The sequence below is a fragment of the Falco cherrug genome, chromosome 1 (genome assembly GCF_023634085.1).
Source record: "Falco cherrug isolate bFalChe1 chromosome 1, bFalChe1.pri, whole genome shotgun sequence".
Classification (NCBI taxonomy): domain Eukaryota; kingdom Metazoa; phylum Chordata; class Aves; order Falconiformes; family Falconidae; genus Falco; species Falco cherrug.
Window position 1 is genome coordinate 56457238 of NC_073697.1, and position 20036 is coordinate 56477273.

The 20036-nt window shown below is 41.0% G+C and overlaps 1 protein-coding gene across 1 annotated transcript in view; it reads right to left on the minus strand.

Annotated features, from left to right (window-relative positions):
- Positions 1-5049, minus strand: part of KCTD8 (potassium channel tetramerization domain containing 8) — a 101465-nt gene extending 96416 nt beyond the window's left edge. Inside the window, exon 1 of the mRNA XM_005447519.4 lies at positions 4156-5049. Within this exon, the coding sequence (XP_005447576.2) occupies positions 4156-4999 (844 nt within the window). The 5' untranslated portion in view covers positions 5000-5049. The remainder of the gene's footprint in view (positions 1-4155) is intronic.
- Between the last annotated feature and the right edge of the window lie 14987 nt (positions 5050-20036).

The window sequence follows — 20036 nt, forward strand, 5'->3', positions numbered from 1 at the left end:
AACAGAAGTGTCAAAACAAAATACATGTCGAAGTTTTTTTGTGAAATATTACTGCATTCTTCTTACAATAAAGATGTCAGTTCAGCACAGAAAGCTTCCAGCTGAGCACGATGCTCTCAACACCCGTAAGATTGCGTAGCAGATGTTAAATGTAAAATCCATTAAGACCAATTAGATTCTACAGAAGAAAAAAAAAATAGTAATAGCAAGCACAGGCAATCCTGCATTACATAGCAGTACTGAGAGATACAGTGAACCACAAAAAAAAAAACCAACAACAACCAAAAGACAAAAGTTTAAAAATGTAAATCACACCCTTTCCTCACAAAAAGGCCAGCTATCAGAAGACATGTTACTTTGCCTGCAGCCACATGAAGCAAGTTATCCTGGCTTCTGGTCTCCTGTCTCCAGATAGAAGCAACTTTTGTGAAGGCCATCACCTATTGCACACCAATAGGTTATTAATTATTAATCAGCAGTCCTCTATGGCAGCTGGACAGTAAGCAGCAAAAGAGTTTATGCCTCTTTCCCAACCTGCATACGCTTTTCATGTTAACTGACCCAAGTCATCCTCACGTGTACTAAGGCGAGAGCACCAATAGCATGGAGCCAAGCTATCAAGGGTGAGAGTAGAGAAGGAAAAGTTTGTGGTACTCTCTGGTAGAGTCTTTTCACTACTACATAAAAATTTACTCCTTTTATTGACCATTAACAGACAGGATTTGTAACAGACACACGGAACAGATCTATGAGCATGTTTCAGAATTGAGCTACCAATGCAATGTGCAAGTTAAATTCTGGCCATGTAGAAATTGTGTAGACAAATTAAACTGTCATTGCATACATGATAGTTTGCACACCACAGGGGGAAAAGAACCTAATGTTTTTCATAAGAATTATGCATACAAAGGAGGAAAGTCTGTCTCTGTATTTGTCAGGACATGTTGCCAAAAGCTGAAGCATTATTTCCTGGTAAGCAGTTTCAAATTACTTTTGTTTCTTCAATCAGAATTAGTCTGCAACAACTAATCCATCCCTAGGTATTAAGCAATCCATAAATTAATTCAATAGATATGTAGCATCCAAGGTGAATTTCATTTGCTGCAATGTTTAAGAATTTAAAGTAATTTCAATTTTTTAAAAAAAGCAATAGACGGTCATTTAAACCCAAAATACCTACTGAAGTTTGAGAGACGCTAGAAACAGACTTGACATCTGTTCTACAAACCATAGATTAAACCCTTGGCCATCAAACATTCCTTAGTAGCTCCCAGTGAGAAACTCATTTAGCTACTCATGACCTAAGGAAATGAGTAGAATGTATGTATCTTCATATATTTTTCCAACCACTTTGCTGTCTACCACTGCTAGAAAACAGCACTGTCCACAAGTCCTCAGGAGAAAATGGTGAAAGAAGTTTGTGTGGCTGCTATAGAATTACAGACCAACACCTAATACCATTGCTGGTTGCAGATGCTCATACTGTGAGTAACAAATGCAAATGCTGCTAGGGCTTTTTCCAGTGGAACATAAAACTAGGTTTCTTCTCTGCTAGCACTGAATTAAGTCTCAGGCACTAGCCAAAACCAGAAGTTCCAAGAAGTTTTTTGTCTTGATATTTTTGTCTTGTGTCTCTAAGGCACACTCCAGGGTTGGACACTCTCCATGAGAGCTGCTGAAATCAGCAACATCTCAACCAAAACTGCCTCCTTTCTGGGGTTCATGGGGACATGTGGCAAGAAATAAATTGACTGCTCTTCTCTTTGTGTATTAAGTTCTGTTTGTGAGTGAGGAAGGAGTACAGTCCTGGCTAATGCTACTGGAGAGCCTACAGCCAGTAACCATGACCACTCTTCTCACCCCTGGTACAGAGCACTAAAGCTTCCAAGGTTTGTTCTCCCTTCAATGGATTCTTGTGCAGCAGTCCAGCAAAGCAATGACAAGCACCCAATCCACCCAGAGCATTTAATAATAGTAAAGTATTGTTTCATCAACAGTCTCCATCAAGTGGACATTTAGTCATTTTAAACAAAACAAACAACGCCCCCCCCCAAAAAATACTAAAGCATTATTTCATGCATTGTGTTTTGCTTGTTTCTCTTCCCATTTTGGTGATTCTTTAAGTTTTGTCTCTGTGTTATATTTCAGAAAAATCTACATACAAAAATGTATAAAATTGCTAAACAAGGTTGCTAAATGCATAACAAGCAACCAAAATTAAAATATGCTACTCATCTTTTCAGCCTACTTTCTACAATTTTTTACACTCAGAAGTTAAAAAAAAAAACACCAAAAAAACCAAAACCAAAAAACACCACACATTAAACAAAACCATAAATTTTCAGTTAACTATATCAGTTTAAGTAATTAACCAACTGTTTTACTTTTTGTATCATCATAAGCTGGAAGACTAAAAATCAAAACAAAAATCATGATGTATAACATTCAATTCATCCCTGGCATTATTCCATATAAATCAGTGGTATTACACGAGGGATTAATTTGGAACACTGATCTGAATTAGAGCACTGCTGTACACAGCAACCTCATCATAATGCACGCATAAAAAATAACCCAAAACATTATAAGCATCACAAATGCACACCAGTAATTATGCACCTACAAATCTATTTCTGAGCAAACAGAACAGACTATTTCATAGTCTTGATAATAACAATAAGGAATTTCTGCTATTTAGAAAACCAGTACACCTATTTTTCTCAGAAAGGAGATTCAATAATCATGTTATATACTTGACAAAAGTCCACCAGAAGAATGTAAAGCTCCTCCACAGCTCAGTTTTTATGTATCCTAGTGAAAAATGATCATTGGTAAATTATGCAATGGATCTTCAAAAACTGTTTTACTGTAGTTTTGAAGATTGATTTGAAGTACCCAAGCCTGCTCAGCAAAGGGTGGTCACCACCTATATAATATACAGCAACGCAAACTATTGAATTAATTTCTCCTCTGAGTAGGAAACCACTCACACTTCCCTCGTCTATTCCATACTGTGCCTAGGTCCAGTTTTGCACACAAAACAGGTTGCTCCTGTTCAGCTGCCCTGCTGGCGAAGTTAGTTAGAGGCTGCATCTCCCATCACCGCAGAGGCAGGCAGATGCTCGACCAAAGGCTCCCTCCTGCGCTCAGGGAGCTGAGACCACACAGAGGCAGGAGCAGAAAGGAGCGAATGGAAAACACCGCTCTTCCACAGGCTCACCCGGCTCTCAAACGCGTCTGTAACGTTTAAGGCTGCCTCTGCCTTTCAAAGACAAATCTCTGCCAGGGGCTGGTGTTCTCCATCCAGCTACGGTTTCATTACCCGAAACCGCTGCCCTGCCAGTGCCCTACATAGCACTACACACTCTGCCAGACTGGAACTCATTCGTCATCGCTCGATTTTCCCATTTGCAAGTGACCTGAAACCTTTAAGGCTACCCACAGCCAGCAAGCGAAGTTGCTTAGGAGCTGTGCCCTGGCTACGGAGTGGTTAATTTCCTTGTTATTTTCCCCCTTCGAGCCAGACTCTTTCTTGCGCCTCGGGAAGTTGGCCGTGCCCTCGCTGCCCCTTCCCTCACGGAGACCGTGCCCAAGCGCAGTGCTCTCGCTTGGGAAGGAAACGCAGGGATGAAATACTAAACCCCTTCCTTGCTCCGGGCTCCGCCGTTGCAACCTCTGGGAGCGCCGCAACCGCCGCGGCGGAGCCAGCGCCGCGCCCGCGCCTCCCGCCCGGCCAGCGGGGCTGGGACCCCCCCGCCGCCGCAGCCCCCGATCCGGCACCAGCGGCGCGGCCCCCCGCGAGACCGCGGCACGGGGCAGGCGGTGCGGGGGCGCTGGCTGTCCCCGCGGCACACTCGGCACCGAAAGGTGGGAGCAGCCCCGATTGCTCCAAGGAGCGGGGGGAGCTGCTCCCTCGCCGCGCTCCGGACCGGGCATAAGGCAGCCCTGTCCCGCCCCCCCAATGCGCGAAGTAGAATGTGAACTCTGGCGGTGACAGCAGCGCCAAATGACGGGGGAAAGGGGGCAGCCCCAATTTCTCTCCAGCTACATGTTGCTTTGGGACAGCAAGGGCTGGAGTGCGGGGGTGAAGGTGTACTTGTAACATGCGCCCCCCGGGGATGGGGGGCGGGGGGCAGGGGCGCGGGCAGCACTTACTGAAGAAGATGTACTCGGTGTAGCTGCTCCAGATCTTGTCGTCCCTGTACTGGTTGATAAAGGCGGCCGTGCCGGTGGAGTTGCAAGCCACCATGTGGAAGCCCGCCTCGGACAGCCGGTCGAAGGCTTGCTCCAGGTAGGTGAATTTGAGGTAGAAGCGGGAGGTGTACTTCTCGGGGGGGCGGTCGGGGTCGCGGCTCTCGTTGAGGGTCTCCCCGAAGACCTCCTTGGCCAGGGCGATCCTGCCGCACACCATGATGCGGGCGACGCGGCGGAACTTGGCGTCCGCCTGGTTGTCCCGCACGGTGGTGTAGGAGCCGCGGTAACCCACGGTGAGGAAGCCCGAGCGCTTGTCCAGCGCCGCCCGCTGCAGCCGGTCGCTGCTGCCCTGTGAGTTGCTGTCCTCCAGGTCGCTCTGGCAGCCCTCGTCGTTGAGCGAGCTCTGCTTGGTGACCTTGGGCGAAAGCAGCTTCACCAGGTCGCCCAGCTGGAAGTACTCGGCCTCCCGCAGGAGCCGCTCCTTCTCGGGGAAGTGCTCGGGCAGCGCCAGCTGCTTGTCCCGCAGGTAATCCAGCACGTACCTGAAGAGGAAGCCGTCGCGGTCGATGAAGAAGCGCGCTCGGCTGTCCCTGGGCAGCTGGCGGGCCGCCGCCGGGCCGCCCCGGCAGGGGGAGAACATGGTGGCCAGCGTGCTGTCCGGGACGCTGAGCAGCGTGGAGTGCCTCGTCACGTACACCTGGCCCCCCACGTTCAGCTCCACCACCTCGGGGAACGGCGAGCCCGACGGCCCCGACACCATGTCGCTGATGGGCAGGATGCTGCCGCCCGCCTCCTTCAAAGCCATGGCTGCGAGCGGGCGGCCGCGAAGGAGGGTCTCCCTCCTAAAAAAGCCGGCCTCCCTCCCTGCCTCCCTCCCTCCCCTCCACCCACCCCACCCCTACCCTCCTTCTCCTCCTCCTCCTCCTCCTCCTCCTTCTCCTTCTCCTTCCCCCGGCGCGCCCGGAAGCGCCTGGACGGAGCCGCTGCTCCCGCCGCACTCCGGCACGGCGGCGGGCGGCACGGCACCGGGGCGCGGCTCCGGCCCTCACCTGCCCCGCCGCGCCCCCTCGCCGGGACGGGGCGGGCTGGGCTGGGCTGTGGCCGGGGGGCTCTGGGCTGGGATGGCCCGGAGCGACCCGACCCGACCCGCGCCGAGCGCTGCCCCCGCTCCGCCTGGCCCGGCCGCTCGCTCCGCCCGGCGGGGGCGCGGGGGCCGCAGCCGCGCTGGCCTGAGGCCGGGGGGCCGCCACCGCCGGCTGCCACTTGGCACAGCGCTGCCGGGCCGACAGGGAAGAGCCAAGCCCCTACCTCGGCTCCTCCCCTCGCCTCGGCTGGGTGGCTTTCTTGGTTCGTTTTGGATTCACACACCCCCCACCCCACCCGCCTTTAAAAACCTCCCAGCCTCCCCCAAATCCCTCAGCCTCGCTGATACTGTCGCTCCGATCGGCGCTTGCAGGTGTAAGGTAACGGTCGTGCTTCCAAAAGTGGCATCCAGCAGGATGCACCTGGCAGCATTTTTCACCGTCATCCCTGTACCAGCTTGCCTTTACCGTGAGGGAAGGGGGGGGGGGGGCTTAATCGAGGGCACAAAAGAAACCAGTTGCACTGTGCTGGTGGTACAAACCTAACAGGTCCTGGTGGGGCAGGAATGCTGTATTGGGTGTCCTGCTGCTTCGCTGGGGCATGGCACACAGGATCTTGATTCTCGGAGAAGTTTGGCGTGCTCTCTAGGCTGACAATAGAATTGGGGTGATTCAGAGCAGAAAAGAAAGTCAGCTGCCATTAGGATCCAGATGCCAGGCACAGATTTTGCTTTGGAATGTGTTAGCATCTGGATCCTTGGCCGTGAAGCAACAAAATTTGTACTCTATTTAAGCAGTAGATTTTTTTAATTTTTACTTATTTGTTTTTAGCAGGGAGCACAGCTCACCTGCATCCAGATTTCTGATGCATGTACTTTCAGGCTGTGCTGCTGGAATGTATTAGAGCACAGACTTGTGCCCATGTGTTGGATGAGAAAAGTACGATTGCTCTTGCCAGTAAAAATTGAGGCCTAAACCTGACTGCATTTCTCCGAATACCAGTGCCAGATCCAAGTGTGACTGTTGTGCTGGGTGGTTCATGCATGAGAACACTTTAGCTCTGTTTTTTATAATCCTTTATAAGTTAAGGTTTCAACCCTTAATTCTGCTACATAGGGGCAGAAGCCCAACTTGTTCTTCACTTAAACAAGGGTCACTTCAGGACTGGGGGGAAAAGTGGTCAGTTTGCAGGCAGATACAGCTGCAGTCTGTTACCTCCTCACTAGTGTGTGGTGATCAGGACGACCAGTCATCCAAAGCTTAGTCACCTTCTTTAAAACACTCGCGTAGACTTCTCACTTTTAAAGCAGTTACACAGACGTCTCTACAGCACTTCATCCCACCTACCTTAGGCACCTCTTTCAAGGTGGGATGAATCAGTCTACAGTGCTCCTTTCCTCCCTCAATTTGCTATAGACAAACCCTAAATCTATGTTTAGAGAGAACTCCTAGCTTTTACGTGGCTAATGCTAGGGAAGGCACGTCCACCATCCACCTGTTGGGTAGGGAGTGTTGGAAAGACTGAGCAAAGACTTCTAGAAAGCTAGATAGTTTGTGGTTCAAACAAGAATTATGTGGGAGCGAAAGGGCTTGTAACAGAGAACAAATGTGCAGGAAAGATTTCTGCAGTGCCCCTTCTTGACCACTTACTGAAACCAATTAATAGTTTTGAAAATGGCTATGACTGTAAGAAACTAAGTTAAATTCTCTTTCCTTGGTTATTTTGTTTGAAATACTCTTAAAGGTCAGAAAAATCATCAAAACTGCTGGGGAACAAGAAAGCAGGGCATCGTCGTTTATTGACCATTTTGTCGTATTTCTTTAGGTTCAAATCCTTGAGACACAAGAGGAGACAGTTTTTATTGTCTTGTTCTTGCCTGTAGGGGATATTGGCACTCCTGAGGATGCAGCTGAAGTGTTTCTACTGATTTTTAAGAGGACAGATTTCATGTCCACCCTCTTCTGTGTAATATGGCATAACAGTTCGCCCATGTCTAAGACAGTGCGTGCCAGAGGACTGCACGGCTGTGACACTGCAGCATCGCACTGATGAGTAGCACTGAGCTACTGCCATACCTAGTGCAGTGCTATTAGCAAGGGGACATTTGCATTTCTTTCTCATTTTCAGAAGCCCATGGCTGCAGCATAACTGTATCTTAAACCTTCCCTATAGTGACTTGTGTTTGTAATGATATGTAATCTAAGGATACATAGCTAGACAAATGTTAGAGTGAGATCATTTACCACATAGGTTTGCCTAAGTTTGGCAGGTTGCATGGAAGGCATGCATAAAATAATTGTTAACTTATCACTCAGGGAAATAAGAAATTTCTTCTCAGGATTTTCAGGGAAAGAAGGGAGAATCAGTGCTTCATTCTTTCTAGGTTAAACAGCCATTGCCTGAAGAACTTGAAATGTGGGAAATATGCCAAATACTTGCAGGCATTTCTGTATTAAGCTCCTGTTTCCTGCCTATTACTTGGTCAGCTCATGGTTTCCTCTGTGAATAAGTATATGCTAGGCCCAACCTTTGTTTCAGTTGGCAAAAAAAGCTCATATAAACTCCAAAGGTAATTTTTCGTAAGAATGGGCAAAGAGAACATATTTGTGTTCTGTGAGGTAAGAAGCATCTTCTCACATGCCTACATGATGTGTAGTGCCAACAGCCTCCCGCAGCGCCATTTGAGTAAAGTCTAAGGCCAGGACAATGAAAATAAATAAATCTGCAAGTACATAAGTAAATATCCCTAAGCTTCTGCTAGGTGAGGGTTTCTGATATTTCAAGCAGAGAGAAAAAATGCAGATGTAAATCTGTCATGATCTGTTTCCTTATCTGTGGGAGTGTTTTGAGACAGGGCTGAAGACATCATGTTAAGAGATGCCAAATTTATTTTGGCAATTCCATTAGGTAGGGATACTGGTGTAAGCAGCAGGCAACACCACCACCCCCTTGGAAAGCAGCCTGGAGGGGCACAGGCAGGACATGTTCCTCAGCAAAAAAACTTCTTTGCACTGTAGTCCGTGCCCTGGAATCAGCCAGTGTGCTGTTTCAACTAGGCTACCTGATACATTCAGACTTACCTGAGAGAATCATGCTGAGAGAGGGGGAAACAACAGAGAAGAGGGTCAGGAAGATCATCCAGACCATACCAGGGTATCCTTATGAAAAAATCATGTAAATAAAAGTATACATTTACTGCTGCTCAGAATGTCCAGTTCTAAATGGAAATTAGAATATCAGGGATTAATACATTTACTTGGCTTATTGCTTAGTCAGGTTTTGAATTGATATACTTGGCAAAAGGTAACCTTTTTTACATTTTAAAAACGTTTCAGTAATCTCTTAGAAATTGTACTTGGTAAAAACTGTTAAATGTAGTGTTTAGGGTTTCTGAGGAGAGAGGTGCCAGTTAGAGTTTCCTTCACAAGAGAATTGTTTTAAAAACACACTTCAGCATTATTAAAAAAAAATAAATTCACTAATACAATCCAAGGTGATTCCTACCGTTTTTTTAATGTCATTGAATAACATAAAATGAAGGATACATAATCACTTTTCAAATTAAAGTGTAAAATACATCCTATATTTCTACTGGAAATTAACAACAAAGTAAAGGATAATTCATAGGAGAAGAACAAACACTGAAACTGGACACTTCATTTGAGGTTCTTAGAGAGAGAATGACAAAAATTTTGTCATCCCAGCAAGTGGGTAAATTAGGTGAACTTTTTTTAGTAAGAAGATTCTTCTGGCAGACTCACAGTGAAGTCAAAGGGAATTGTCCCTTTGTCCTGAATTGCAAGATCAGGCAAGAAGAGTAGTTCATCATGCTGAAAAAGTTCCAGATGATTACTATGAGTGAGTATGCAATAATTACAGAAATCACCTAATAAGCATTTAAGATGATTATGTTGTCTTTCAAAAATTAATCAGCCTCGGAGAATGACATTAAAATTGTAGACAAGAGTGTGACAAACTGCCAGCAGAATCATATTTCTAACACTGCTGTACTCTTGCTCAGTAAGCTTTAGAAGTTTTGGCCACTTTCATCATCCTCTCCCCTTTTTGGTAGTAATTTCTGTCATTTTGCTAGTTATTAATATTTTCCTGTTAAGAATTCTTAGATCTTACTTGTTCCTTTACATCTTATTCTGTTGTCAACAAAGCATCACTCCGAAGAAATGGCTTTTCTAAAGACTGAGCTTGTCAATATTCGATCCAACAGTCATCACTTCAATATGTATGTTATGTTTGTTCCTTGTTAGCTCTTCTCCATACTACATTTTCCTTCTAGTCCCAAGATTCATCTTTTTTGAATCTTAAAGGTATTTATATATAACATTGCATTATTCCAATATGATTGGATCTCTGTTCTACAGGAATTTAGAAATGTTTTTATGTAATTCTCAAAGTTAAATGGAAGCATTTGTATGTGTAAAATCAGTGCTGTGGGAATTTGTGCATTCAGGACCTGAACAACATTGCATGCATTTAGGTTAGTATTATAGATTAATTAGGTACACTGCTTGGACTGAAATCAGAAGAAATAAGTCTGCATGCTGGATTCTGAGTCTATGGGAACTTTCTTCTGTACAGTCCATAGTAATTCATTGCTCTAATTCAAGTTGAAACATAGGAAGTTGTTATTAAGATTTCAAAGATGGTGCATTCTCAGGAAAGAAAGGTTTGGTGAGAAATTTTGACAGTCAGGTTAATCAAGAAAGAATTTAGCAAGCTTTGCTTCCCAAGGACTGGAAGCTTCAGTCACCAATAGCTAGTGTATCCATTTTCTGACAGTATTTACGTAGGTTACCGCTGTGAAGTCGGCTCTGTCATACTGTGGCTGAAGTGGTTTGTTTAAATTATTCATAGCAACAGCTGCATTAGCTTTACCTGATGAGTTCTTTGGGTCCAGAGTAATTTACAAAAGTTAAAATACAGCCTGTTCTTTCATACTGTAGCTGTTTGGAGTGTTCCCTACACTATGCTACAATACCAAAGCAAAAACAAAAGAAAGAACAATCCCAGAAATTATAAGCCAGTCTAGCTTCATTTAAAATATTTCAATTATACTATTTTATCCAAACATACATGAGAATAATTCGATATTTTATGTTATTGGATTTGTTCCATTAAAAAAAATGCACAATTTCTTTTCCATCAAGATTACACTCAGAATTAGCATTCCCAAATAACTTAGGCTCATAGTTCCATTTCAGAGCAGAAATGTGTCTTCTATGTGAAGTTACACTAACCTAAATTTAACTAAATTCTAACTTCAATGTATCAAACTCTACATTTAGCATATTCTGCATATGAACACCCCCATAGCAAGAATCTATTATCTTGCTGTTAATTAGGCCTAATGGCCTGAAAAGTTATGCGTGTATCCTGAGTATGACAATGACTTTTTTCTTACTTTTCTCAGTGTGGGCTGTACTTAGCATTTGAATGTACTATTTTTTTTCCTTCTTCATTCATTTATCTTTTTCAAAAACATTTTTTAAATGCTGATCAATGTGAAGTGATCTCCATAGAAGTACTGCGTATTGATGTTCTGCTCAGCTGCTCATTTCTTTCTTATTCTCAAGCAGCAATTTCCCAAAGCCTGCTAAAATTAACAGCTCAACCGAACACATGTATATATCTGGTACCATATTGTTTCATTATAGTGAAGTTAGGTTATATTTCATTAACACCCGGCTCCTGAATATTAAAGCCTATAATATGGTCACTTGGTATAGCAACAGATTTTACGTAATCATGCGCCTTTTTGCTGTCATTGGAACAGGGAATCTCATATTCTCTTGCCACCACTTCTTTGTGAGCCTAAGTTAAATCAAATCCAGGAACCTCAGGTGCTGATAGGGCATGGGTGTAGTGGTACAGACTTGTCCTGGAGCAGCTACAATCTGACTGTAATTGTTCTGTCAATGAAGATTTTGATTTTCTTGTATTTTGGTAGACTCTACATAATCACAGCTCCCTTTGGCTTCAGCTTGTGTTTTTGGTATTCAGGAGTTCTGGTAAGTAGGCACTTAATGTCTGAGTGGGTATATATCTACAGCCTAGCACACAGAAATTAATGCAGCAGTGTTTATTTCAGGAACTCCCTACAGTAGTACAAATTATGGCTCCACTAAACTCAGTATAGATTTTTCGGGTTTGCTGTAGGTTATCTAATATTGGAATGGATGATTGTAACCATCTTTTCCTTCCTCATTAAGGGAGAAAATATCAAAGAAAATAAAATACACAATACTTTTTCAGTATAAGATTGTACTTGAGTTTTTAAATACACAAAACCAAGAAATCTCCTGTTTCTGGTAATATCCTAACTTGCCATATTGTATGTCAACATTCCTGTTGGCTAAGTGAAATACTTAAGGCCAGATTTATAATAGAATATACAAGAACCTATCCTGATTCACTGGAGTTAATATGAGTGAAGTGCCTAAACAGGAGGTAAGTGCTTCAACACCATTTGGCACGGGACATATAAACACTTCTGCAATCTTTGAAGAGCCCCATTGGCTATGATGAGAGTACCAATCAATGTAAAAGTATTCACATGCAATGCAGGATCAGAGGGTACACTAAGTCTTTGCTTCTGTGTCAGTATATAAAGATGTTTCTTAAAGTATGGAAAAATATTTATACAGAGCATAAAATAATTAATAATGCTTTAGAGCTTACTGTCTACTCATTTAATTCTGCAAGAGATGAAATAGCACAGTAAAATATGAATGTTTGTAACTTCCATATATTTTTTCTTCTTTCTTTGTGTACTTGATATTTTCTTCCTGATGTTCCACTGAAGAACCAAATCAGAATATAAAGACAGAATTTCTTTGTCATGCAGGGGACTGCATTCACAAAAGCAAGCTGAAGACAGTATTATAATGATTAATGAATGATAGCTTTAAAAGAAAATTTATTAAAGTGACAAGACTCCAAAGAATAGCACAGAAATTAACACATGTGAATGCAAAAGTCGATAGTAGGTGCTAATAACAATGTACATTTGATTTTGCAGCCAACGAAATTGTTGGCACTATCAAACTAGTATTAACAAAAGCCATAAAAGAAAAAGAATAAGGTAAAATTTTTAGTGGTGGCTGCCCAAAAGAATTTAGAGATGACTGCCTCCCATGTCTGAGAAGACAATAAATAATAATAATAAAAAAAAAAGTCAGGATTTTCACAGCTGTTAGGGAAAATAGGCAAAACCAGACACATGAACACATAACACCATAAAAGGCATATTTCAGTTGAGATGCTTTACCACATTATTTTCTCTTAGTCATGTTGATAGTTTATAGCTGTTCTATGTTGCCATTGACAGACTTTTTTTTTTTTTTTTTTTTTTTGGTAAGGAACAATCATATTAACAGGCATATATAAAAATATATATATTCTTTATACTAATGTATGGGATGTAAAATGCTGTTAATGACCTGTACATAACTAGTTCACTGTTACAAGGGTTTTATATCAAAATAGGCAATTGTATTATATATATATATATTTAAGATATTAAAGGTCACGCAACTGCCCTGTCTACTGTGAATTACTCCTTCAATTCCTGCTGACACTTTCTGATATAATATATTGAATGAGGTAGGAAAGACTTCTAGAAATTATTTGAATGCATCAGTAACCCAGGGATTTTTTGATATTCTACTTTTAGAAGAACACCTTATCATCAATAAGGCAGTATCTTATAGACAGCTAAACTGATTCAAGCAAACCCAGATCTTTTCCTGAATGTGCCCTCTCTAACAAATATGTACATAGGAAAGATGAAAACAAAAAGATGGAGTAAATGCTAACAGGAAAACATTATTTTTTTTTTTTTTGTGGTGGAAAAGTGCTGTATAGGAGATTAATGGGGAATTTACAGAAAATAATATACAGTAACATAAGATCAATAATAAAAGGCTGTTAAAGTGCCTATGCAAAAATAGAAATCTAACGAAGTAGGTAGGAGAATGAGAGAGCTAGTCATATGCAGAGAAGTAGGATATTACAGGCATAACTTAAATCTAGCTCGAAGATTACATTAACTGGGCTATTAACAATAAAAGATACAGATTAGATGAAGCCAGCAGAAATGTGAAATGGGAAGTCTGTGAAACGGGAAGCCTGCATCTTCTTCATGAGCAACAGCCTTTAGGAATGAGACTACTCCATCCCCTTTTACTTAGGGGCAGAGAACCTGGAGAAAGGTAAAAGAATGTCGTAATATCAGCTTAAATCAGCCAGCAAATTCAATGTGGAGAGGAGATGTTTGTGTTTTCCTTCCATCTGGTCCACTCCCCACTATGAGAGAAGGCGGGGGGGGGGAGGGGGGCAAAGGCTTCCCTTCTGCATCTTTTCCCACAGCAGCTCTTTGCACAGGCATCGATTTGCTTGCTCCTTGAGCAGAGAACAGTGGCAACCTGGTCATTCCTCAGGCTGCAGTGTCATTTGGGGTTGGATTTGAATTGGTGTCAGAAAATAAACTAGTTACGGGAATATTCTATATTTTGCCTTCTCCAGAAACAACAGCTTGAGTGTGAAATGACTGAGTAAATGAGAAGGCATATGGAAAGGTCAAGAGAGCTGTAAGAGTAATGGGAGATTTTCTTAATCTAGTCATAGGTTTGCAAGACTCAAGTGGAAGAAATGAAGCTGGAAGTATGTATGTGGAGATAAAACGCAGCCGCTATTTTCTACGTAATAAGTTTCAAAACACTTTTAGCACAAATACGACTGGGAATGACAAAACACACAAATATGGAGATGTAAGTATAGAGTATATCAAGCATAAACCTGAGATTGAAAGAAAAAATAGAGGTGAAACAAAGATGTGCCCTATTAAACATCAAACCAACACATTTCAGGAACTAATAATTAAAATCCAACGGGTTGAGGTACTAGGGAATACAAAGAGATTTCCATACAATTATTGAGTATACTAAAGGTACTCACTGCTTCCAGTAGGTAATAAATGTAATATAAATACCTATACATAAAGTATACATAAAGTGTTTACACAGAATTAAGAACATGGCCAACTAATTTTGGATTTCACTAATAAACCTTGTCCTAACATTGGTTTCAGTTTTATGAAGTATATTTCATATTATAAATTATGAAATGCTACAGATGTCGCTCATTTTTCCATCTGCTGGAAATTGGGAGTTGAAGGATCATATTCCTAAACCCCACAAAACATTCAGATCTTCAAACTGACTTTTTTAAAAAAAACTTATTTATTTATTTGTTGTGTATGTTGCAAATGCATCTTAAACTTGTGGTTGGCAGTCTGTATTCTGTCAGCTCTTAGGGTCACCAAAAGGTGACTAAGGTAAGCAGAATTAATGCTATGAGGTTGAAGTTTACTATGTAATAGGTCATACTGCTTTGCAGGGGATGCTAATCAAAAAAAGTTGAAACCATCACCTTAGCTGAATATAAGATCTATCTTCCTCACAACAGGTGGAAGAGGCTTTTATCATCTCAGAGCTTTTTGTAATGTAAAATTATTAAGTAAGGTCCTCATTTCTATTGTGGGACGTTTGCACCACTTGGGTAACAAAGGGTACTGTAGCAACAACTGTGGCAACTCTATGCAGAAGAATCTATTGGACAGTTCTTCACTTCTCCCATGTATTTTTGCTATACAGACATCTGTATGATGTCTGCTCAGATATAAAAGCTAAATGAAAGGAAGAGAAAAAGGAGGCATTTGTTATTTATGATGTCTGTCTTCTGAAGCAACCGCTATGCGTACTGAAGCCTAGCTTCCCGGGAAGTAGCTGAACATAGTCTGCTGATGGGAAGTTTTGTTTTCCTTTGCTTCTGCACATGCAACTTTTGCTGTTGGTTCATTAAACTGCCTTTATCTTGACCCACGTGGGTTTTTTCCATCTTATTTTCTCCCCCATTCTGCTGAGGAGGGAGTGCTAAAGCGGCTTGGTGGGCACCTGGTGTCTAGCCAAGGTCAACCCATCACAATACGGTATGCAGTTCTTCAAGGGTACCATTAATTCAGAGTAGTTCAGAGGGTTTTTAAAATTTTGCAGTTGCCTACATTAACCTAAAACTAACTTTATTTCTTATGTGTTTTAGTGTTGTGCAAAAATTACTGCAAACACCTTTGGTAACTGAACTGAAGAAGGAAGCAGAAAAAAACTTCAGTATAATTTCGTGGATTATTTTTTCAGACTGTGATCTACATGAATACTTACATGCTTTTTCTTGGTTTAATTCCTTTCTGCCAAGCTGATGACAGGTTTTTCTTGCACACACAACAGCAACTTCACCTTTCCAAAGTGAAATATATCTTATTTCTAAGATGCATGATAGAAAAATAGAATTGTGCTAAGGCACAATATGATAAAGGAGCATATCCTAATTATTTAGCCCAGAGGGACTGCATTGCATGTATATCAGAGAATAATTTGTCCTACGGTATCGTGTTTCTATCTGGGAGAAAAAGCACACCTTTTTCAGTAATATTAAACAAGGAATGAGTGTGGCCAAACTTTGTACGTGTGGAAGAAATATGTTCTCAACCAGTTTATTCATCCTTTAGGCATTATGCTGTAGTATATAATCAACTTTCTACTACATAGCTAATCATACAGGCTGTTTCAGATGGAGTAGAGAGGGTGACTGCCATCCATGCATTTTTACTAAATTGAAAGAAAATTTGTTGATAGTGTCAAATTCATAATCATAATATCTGTCGTTGAGAGCCGCCTACCTAGGAGCACATAACACAACATCTTAATGGTCTCATGACCAAAGAATTAACACCTTTAAACTCTTGTATCTGGAAGGGGGTAGAGACAAAACACCTTTGGTCTTCTTGAAAGCTTCCCAGTATAGTTTTCTTATGCTTAGTGTTACTTGTATTAGTTCAGTAGTGATAATAGGCTCAGGACATAGATCAGGATGCACACTGGCAAGAGAAGCCTACTGTTGAGGAGAGGTAATAAATTATGTGGTGGACCAGATGTATTCCTGATAGAGCAGTGCATCAAATACATTTTCATACTGATGGGTAATAATACTTCCTAAATAGTTGATTGACTACCTAGTCATTGGGAGGCATATTCCTAGAGAAGAAAGTGATTGCTTTCAATAGCATGGAACTCTGTGTTCCACTGATCTCTAAGAATGACCATGTGGAGACAAAGAAGGAGAATGCAGCAGAATAGGACTGCAGAACAGAGATTTTTCCCTTAGAGACTTAAAAAGCAAAGAATTTGAGTGAAAACCTAGCCCCCCTGATATTAGCTACAAAACTCTTACTTACCCTGATAGGATTTTTCCTGAGAAATCTAGAGTGTATCTCAACTAGAAGTTTGGGTTGGTTTTATTTTTTTTAAAAAAAAATCTAAGTAGACAAATTCATAGTTATTATAATGCAGAACAATAAAGACTTTAACTCTGGTATGAAATAACTGCTTTCTCATCCTCAGCCTTTTCTAGACCAATGCTGGCTTGAGGGGATTTGTTACACTTGGATGAAATATGTGAGACAAAAAGCTCAATGAATCATGCAAAAAAGCAGTGAAAGTGCTAGGAGGTGCAGAGGGAAAGATTGCCTGTTAGAGAATTAAATAGATGGGAGAGTGGAAAGGAGTATTTTTTGAAAACCTAATAATATAACCTGAAACAAAAACCTCCAACTCTACAAAAATATACTCTAGAGACATTAGGAAAAACTAATTTAAATGCCATTTTTCCATGTCTTGCTTTTGTAGAGGTGTATGTCTGATCTTTAGTTATTAATGATGATATCCTCCCATGTTAAGAACCAGTACTGGGCCTATGTACTCCTTAAATCTCACTTAAACCTTCCAAATTGGGTCTGAGACAATAAAATGTTGTGCACTGTAGTGCATAATGCCATAGAGCGCATTTTCCATTTTTTATAATGAGATTGAAATACAAGTCATTTTTTCTTCAAATGAGCAATAAAATCACTCTCGCCACAGGTCAACAAGGCTCCATTGTTTTGTTATCACCTGCATGCTTTAGGCAAATATTTCATTTCATATTCAGTTGCTATATTGCATAGGCTCGTTATACAGAGAGTTGTCAGAGTTAGGTTACATTTATATTCAAATGACAAGACATGATTCATTTTTTAAAAGATCCTTTGATAGCACTAAATAGCCTGATTAGAAATATATCATTATGGTACATTATGTCAACCAAATCTTTATGAGGCAGCATTCAGACCGCCTTTAATGTTTATCTTCAGTGACGTCCAGAAACTGAGACAGAAGCCAAGCATGGTCATGCCGAGAATGGAAATTTGAGGAGTCTTTTTAATTTATAATAAACATACCCAGCTGGGAACACAGCTGCTAACTAAGGAGCCAAAGCTCTAGCTTCCTGCTACCTGGGAGGGTCTAATTACAAAACCCACCTAGATCAGCTCTTCAAAACTACAAATGCAGGGTCAGGATTAATTTAGGCATGGTCCAGAATGCTATCAACATAACACATCTAAAACAACATTGTATCACTAAGCGGTGGGGATATTTTATACAGTAATACAAATCCAAACAGCTATTAAATGAAGCTAAGGTAATGTACTTCCAGGGGTGTTTAACTTAAAAATCCTAACTGACCCAGTTTGCCTGATCTCCTCTTACAAAGACATTTGGGAGACAAAAAAAAAAAAAAAAAAAGAAAAAAAGAGAAAAGGACACCAAGCCAATCCACAGTCTCTTCTTAAAAGCAGAAGTTTAACACGTAAACAGAATAATAGCCCTTTTCAGTCCGATTTATTTATCAGATCTCATTAAATGAAGATCTAGAAAATCAGATAGAAAAGTACTACATATGGGTACATCTTCCTTATTCTTGTTATAAAAAGAAATGTTATGATAAACTAGGAAACAAAGTTGTCTTCACTATATTTAGATATTCTTGTAATTGCAGCGCAATTTCCCACATTTTGAGAGCTTTTAATATAGTACAGAAAAAAGATTTTACAAAAAATAAAAACTGAATTTAATTAGTATTTAGTGAGATGCCAACAAACAGGGATCAGTTGTTCCAATAGAAGGAACCCTACCCCTACTCCAGAAATCTGCAAAAAGCTTCCTTTGCTTTGTATGCATCAACAACTGCATTTCTTTATTCATTTAGCAGAAATGGCCAGACTCTGTGAGCCCCTTTTGCTCCATAGAATCATGAACATTATATCAATCAGGTATATTTTATCATAGATTTGGCCATGGGGATTAGTATCCAGCAATTAAATCTGTATTTTGGATGGAATTTGTCTTCCAGCTTTTCTGATTAAATCACTCCATTTTATCTTTCCTCTTTCTGTCCATTTTTTTTTTCCCCTAGTGTAGGATACTTTATAAACACTTTAAAAATTAAAAGTTTAGTTATTGTACATATGTTGTACAGTACAAAAGAGAACAGGCAAGCCAATTAAAGACCAAATATGGCTGTTAAAGGTAACAATATGTACTGAATATGTTTTTTCCAATGAGTAGATCCTGCATGCATGCTTAATATATCAGTAAAGTAAATAACTAGTTAGCAAGTGATGGATGAATGGTGAAAGATGGTAACCAAGAGAAGGATGCATGACAGATGGGCAATAAGATTCGTTCTAAATTTTCTCTGGTTCCTGCCTTACCTATTCCCCCATTCTACACTTTTCTCTCATGTCACTCTCCTCTTACTACCTGCCCCTCTCCTTAAAGTTTCAGGGACCTCCCACTTTTCTATGGAAATGTCAGGAGACCTTCTATAGGAGCAACAGGGGAAAATGCTATTTTCCTTTCTTCTTTACTTCAAGAATTGGAGGAAATTTTTGTAATAAGGGCAAATCCTTCCTCTGTGTCCCCACCTCCTTTTGAACTTGAAAAGCAGGAGGAACCAAGAAAGGAAAGACAGTTGTCCCAGAAGAAAATAAGAAATTTCTCCCTTTTTAGAACAGACTGCTGTTTCACGACATTCACGCAGGAAGTCCAAGTCAAAAACCTCCACAGAAACCTTCTAATGCTCTTACTCTGGGATTACTTTGTATGGCATTTCACCAAACAGTGAGGCATGCAAAGTTTCCTTGAGGGGGTGAGGAGATTTCTTTATCCCTTAAAGCATTTTGATGACTCCTGAGTTCTTTGGCTCCAACAGTCTGAAGATTCAACAGTATGTGACAGAAGTCCTGTAGGACATCAAAAAGTGGCATGGTCCACACTGTCAAACCTCCACATGACATGCTGTAATGTGCTTTTTGAGCACTCTGTTCTTGTGCAGCCGCAGAAAGACATCATGTTCAGACAAACTAAGGCAATGTTTGCATGCCAGAGCTCTGTTTAAATGAGATTTGGATACCCCCTATAACTACAAATCACATCAAAAGGGTAGGTTGATCCACATTGATTTTTGGTATGTTGATTTATAGTCACCATGGTTTTGAAAAATGTACAGCACTAAGATAATATGTCTAAAGTGCTTATGGTCTTTTCCTTTGTGTTCCATCACAAGGTCATGACAACAGCAGTTCAGGCATCTATCTTTCAGACAATTTAAAACCTTCACCATAACTATCACTCTTATCCTCTCCAATCACTTGCATTTTCATTTTCATTCAAAATCAGAGTTGACATCCAGATATTTTTCATATTCATGCATCTATCATGAAAGGATACAATTCTTTCTTGCAGTCTGCTCCCCAGCGTGGTTTTTTTCCTTTATTACAGTTACAAAGAAAATAATTTTCTCAAGCA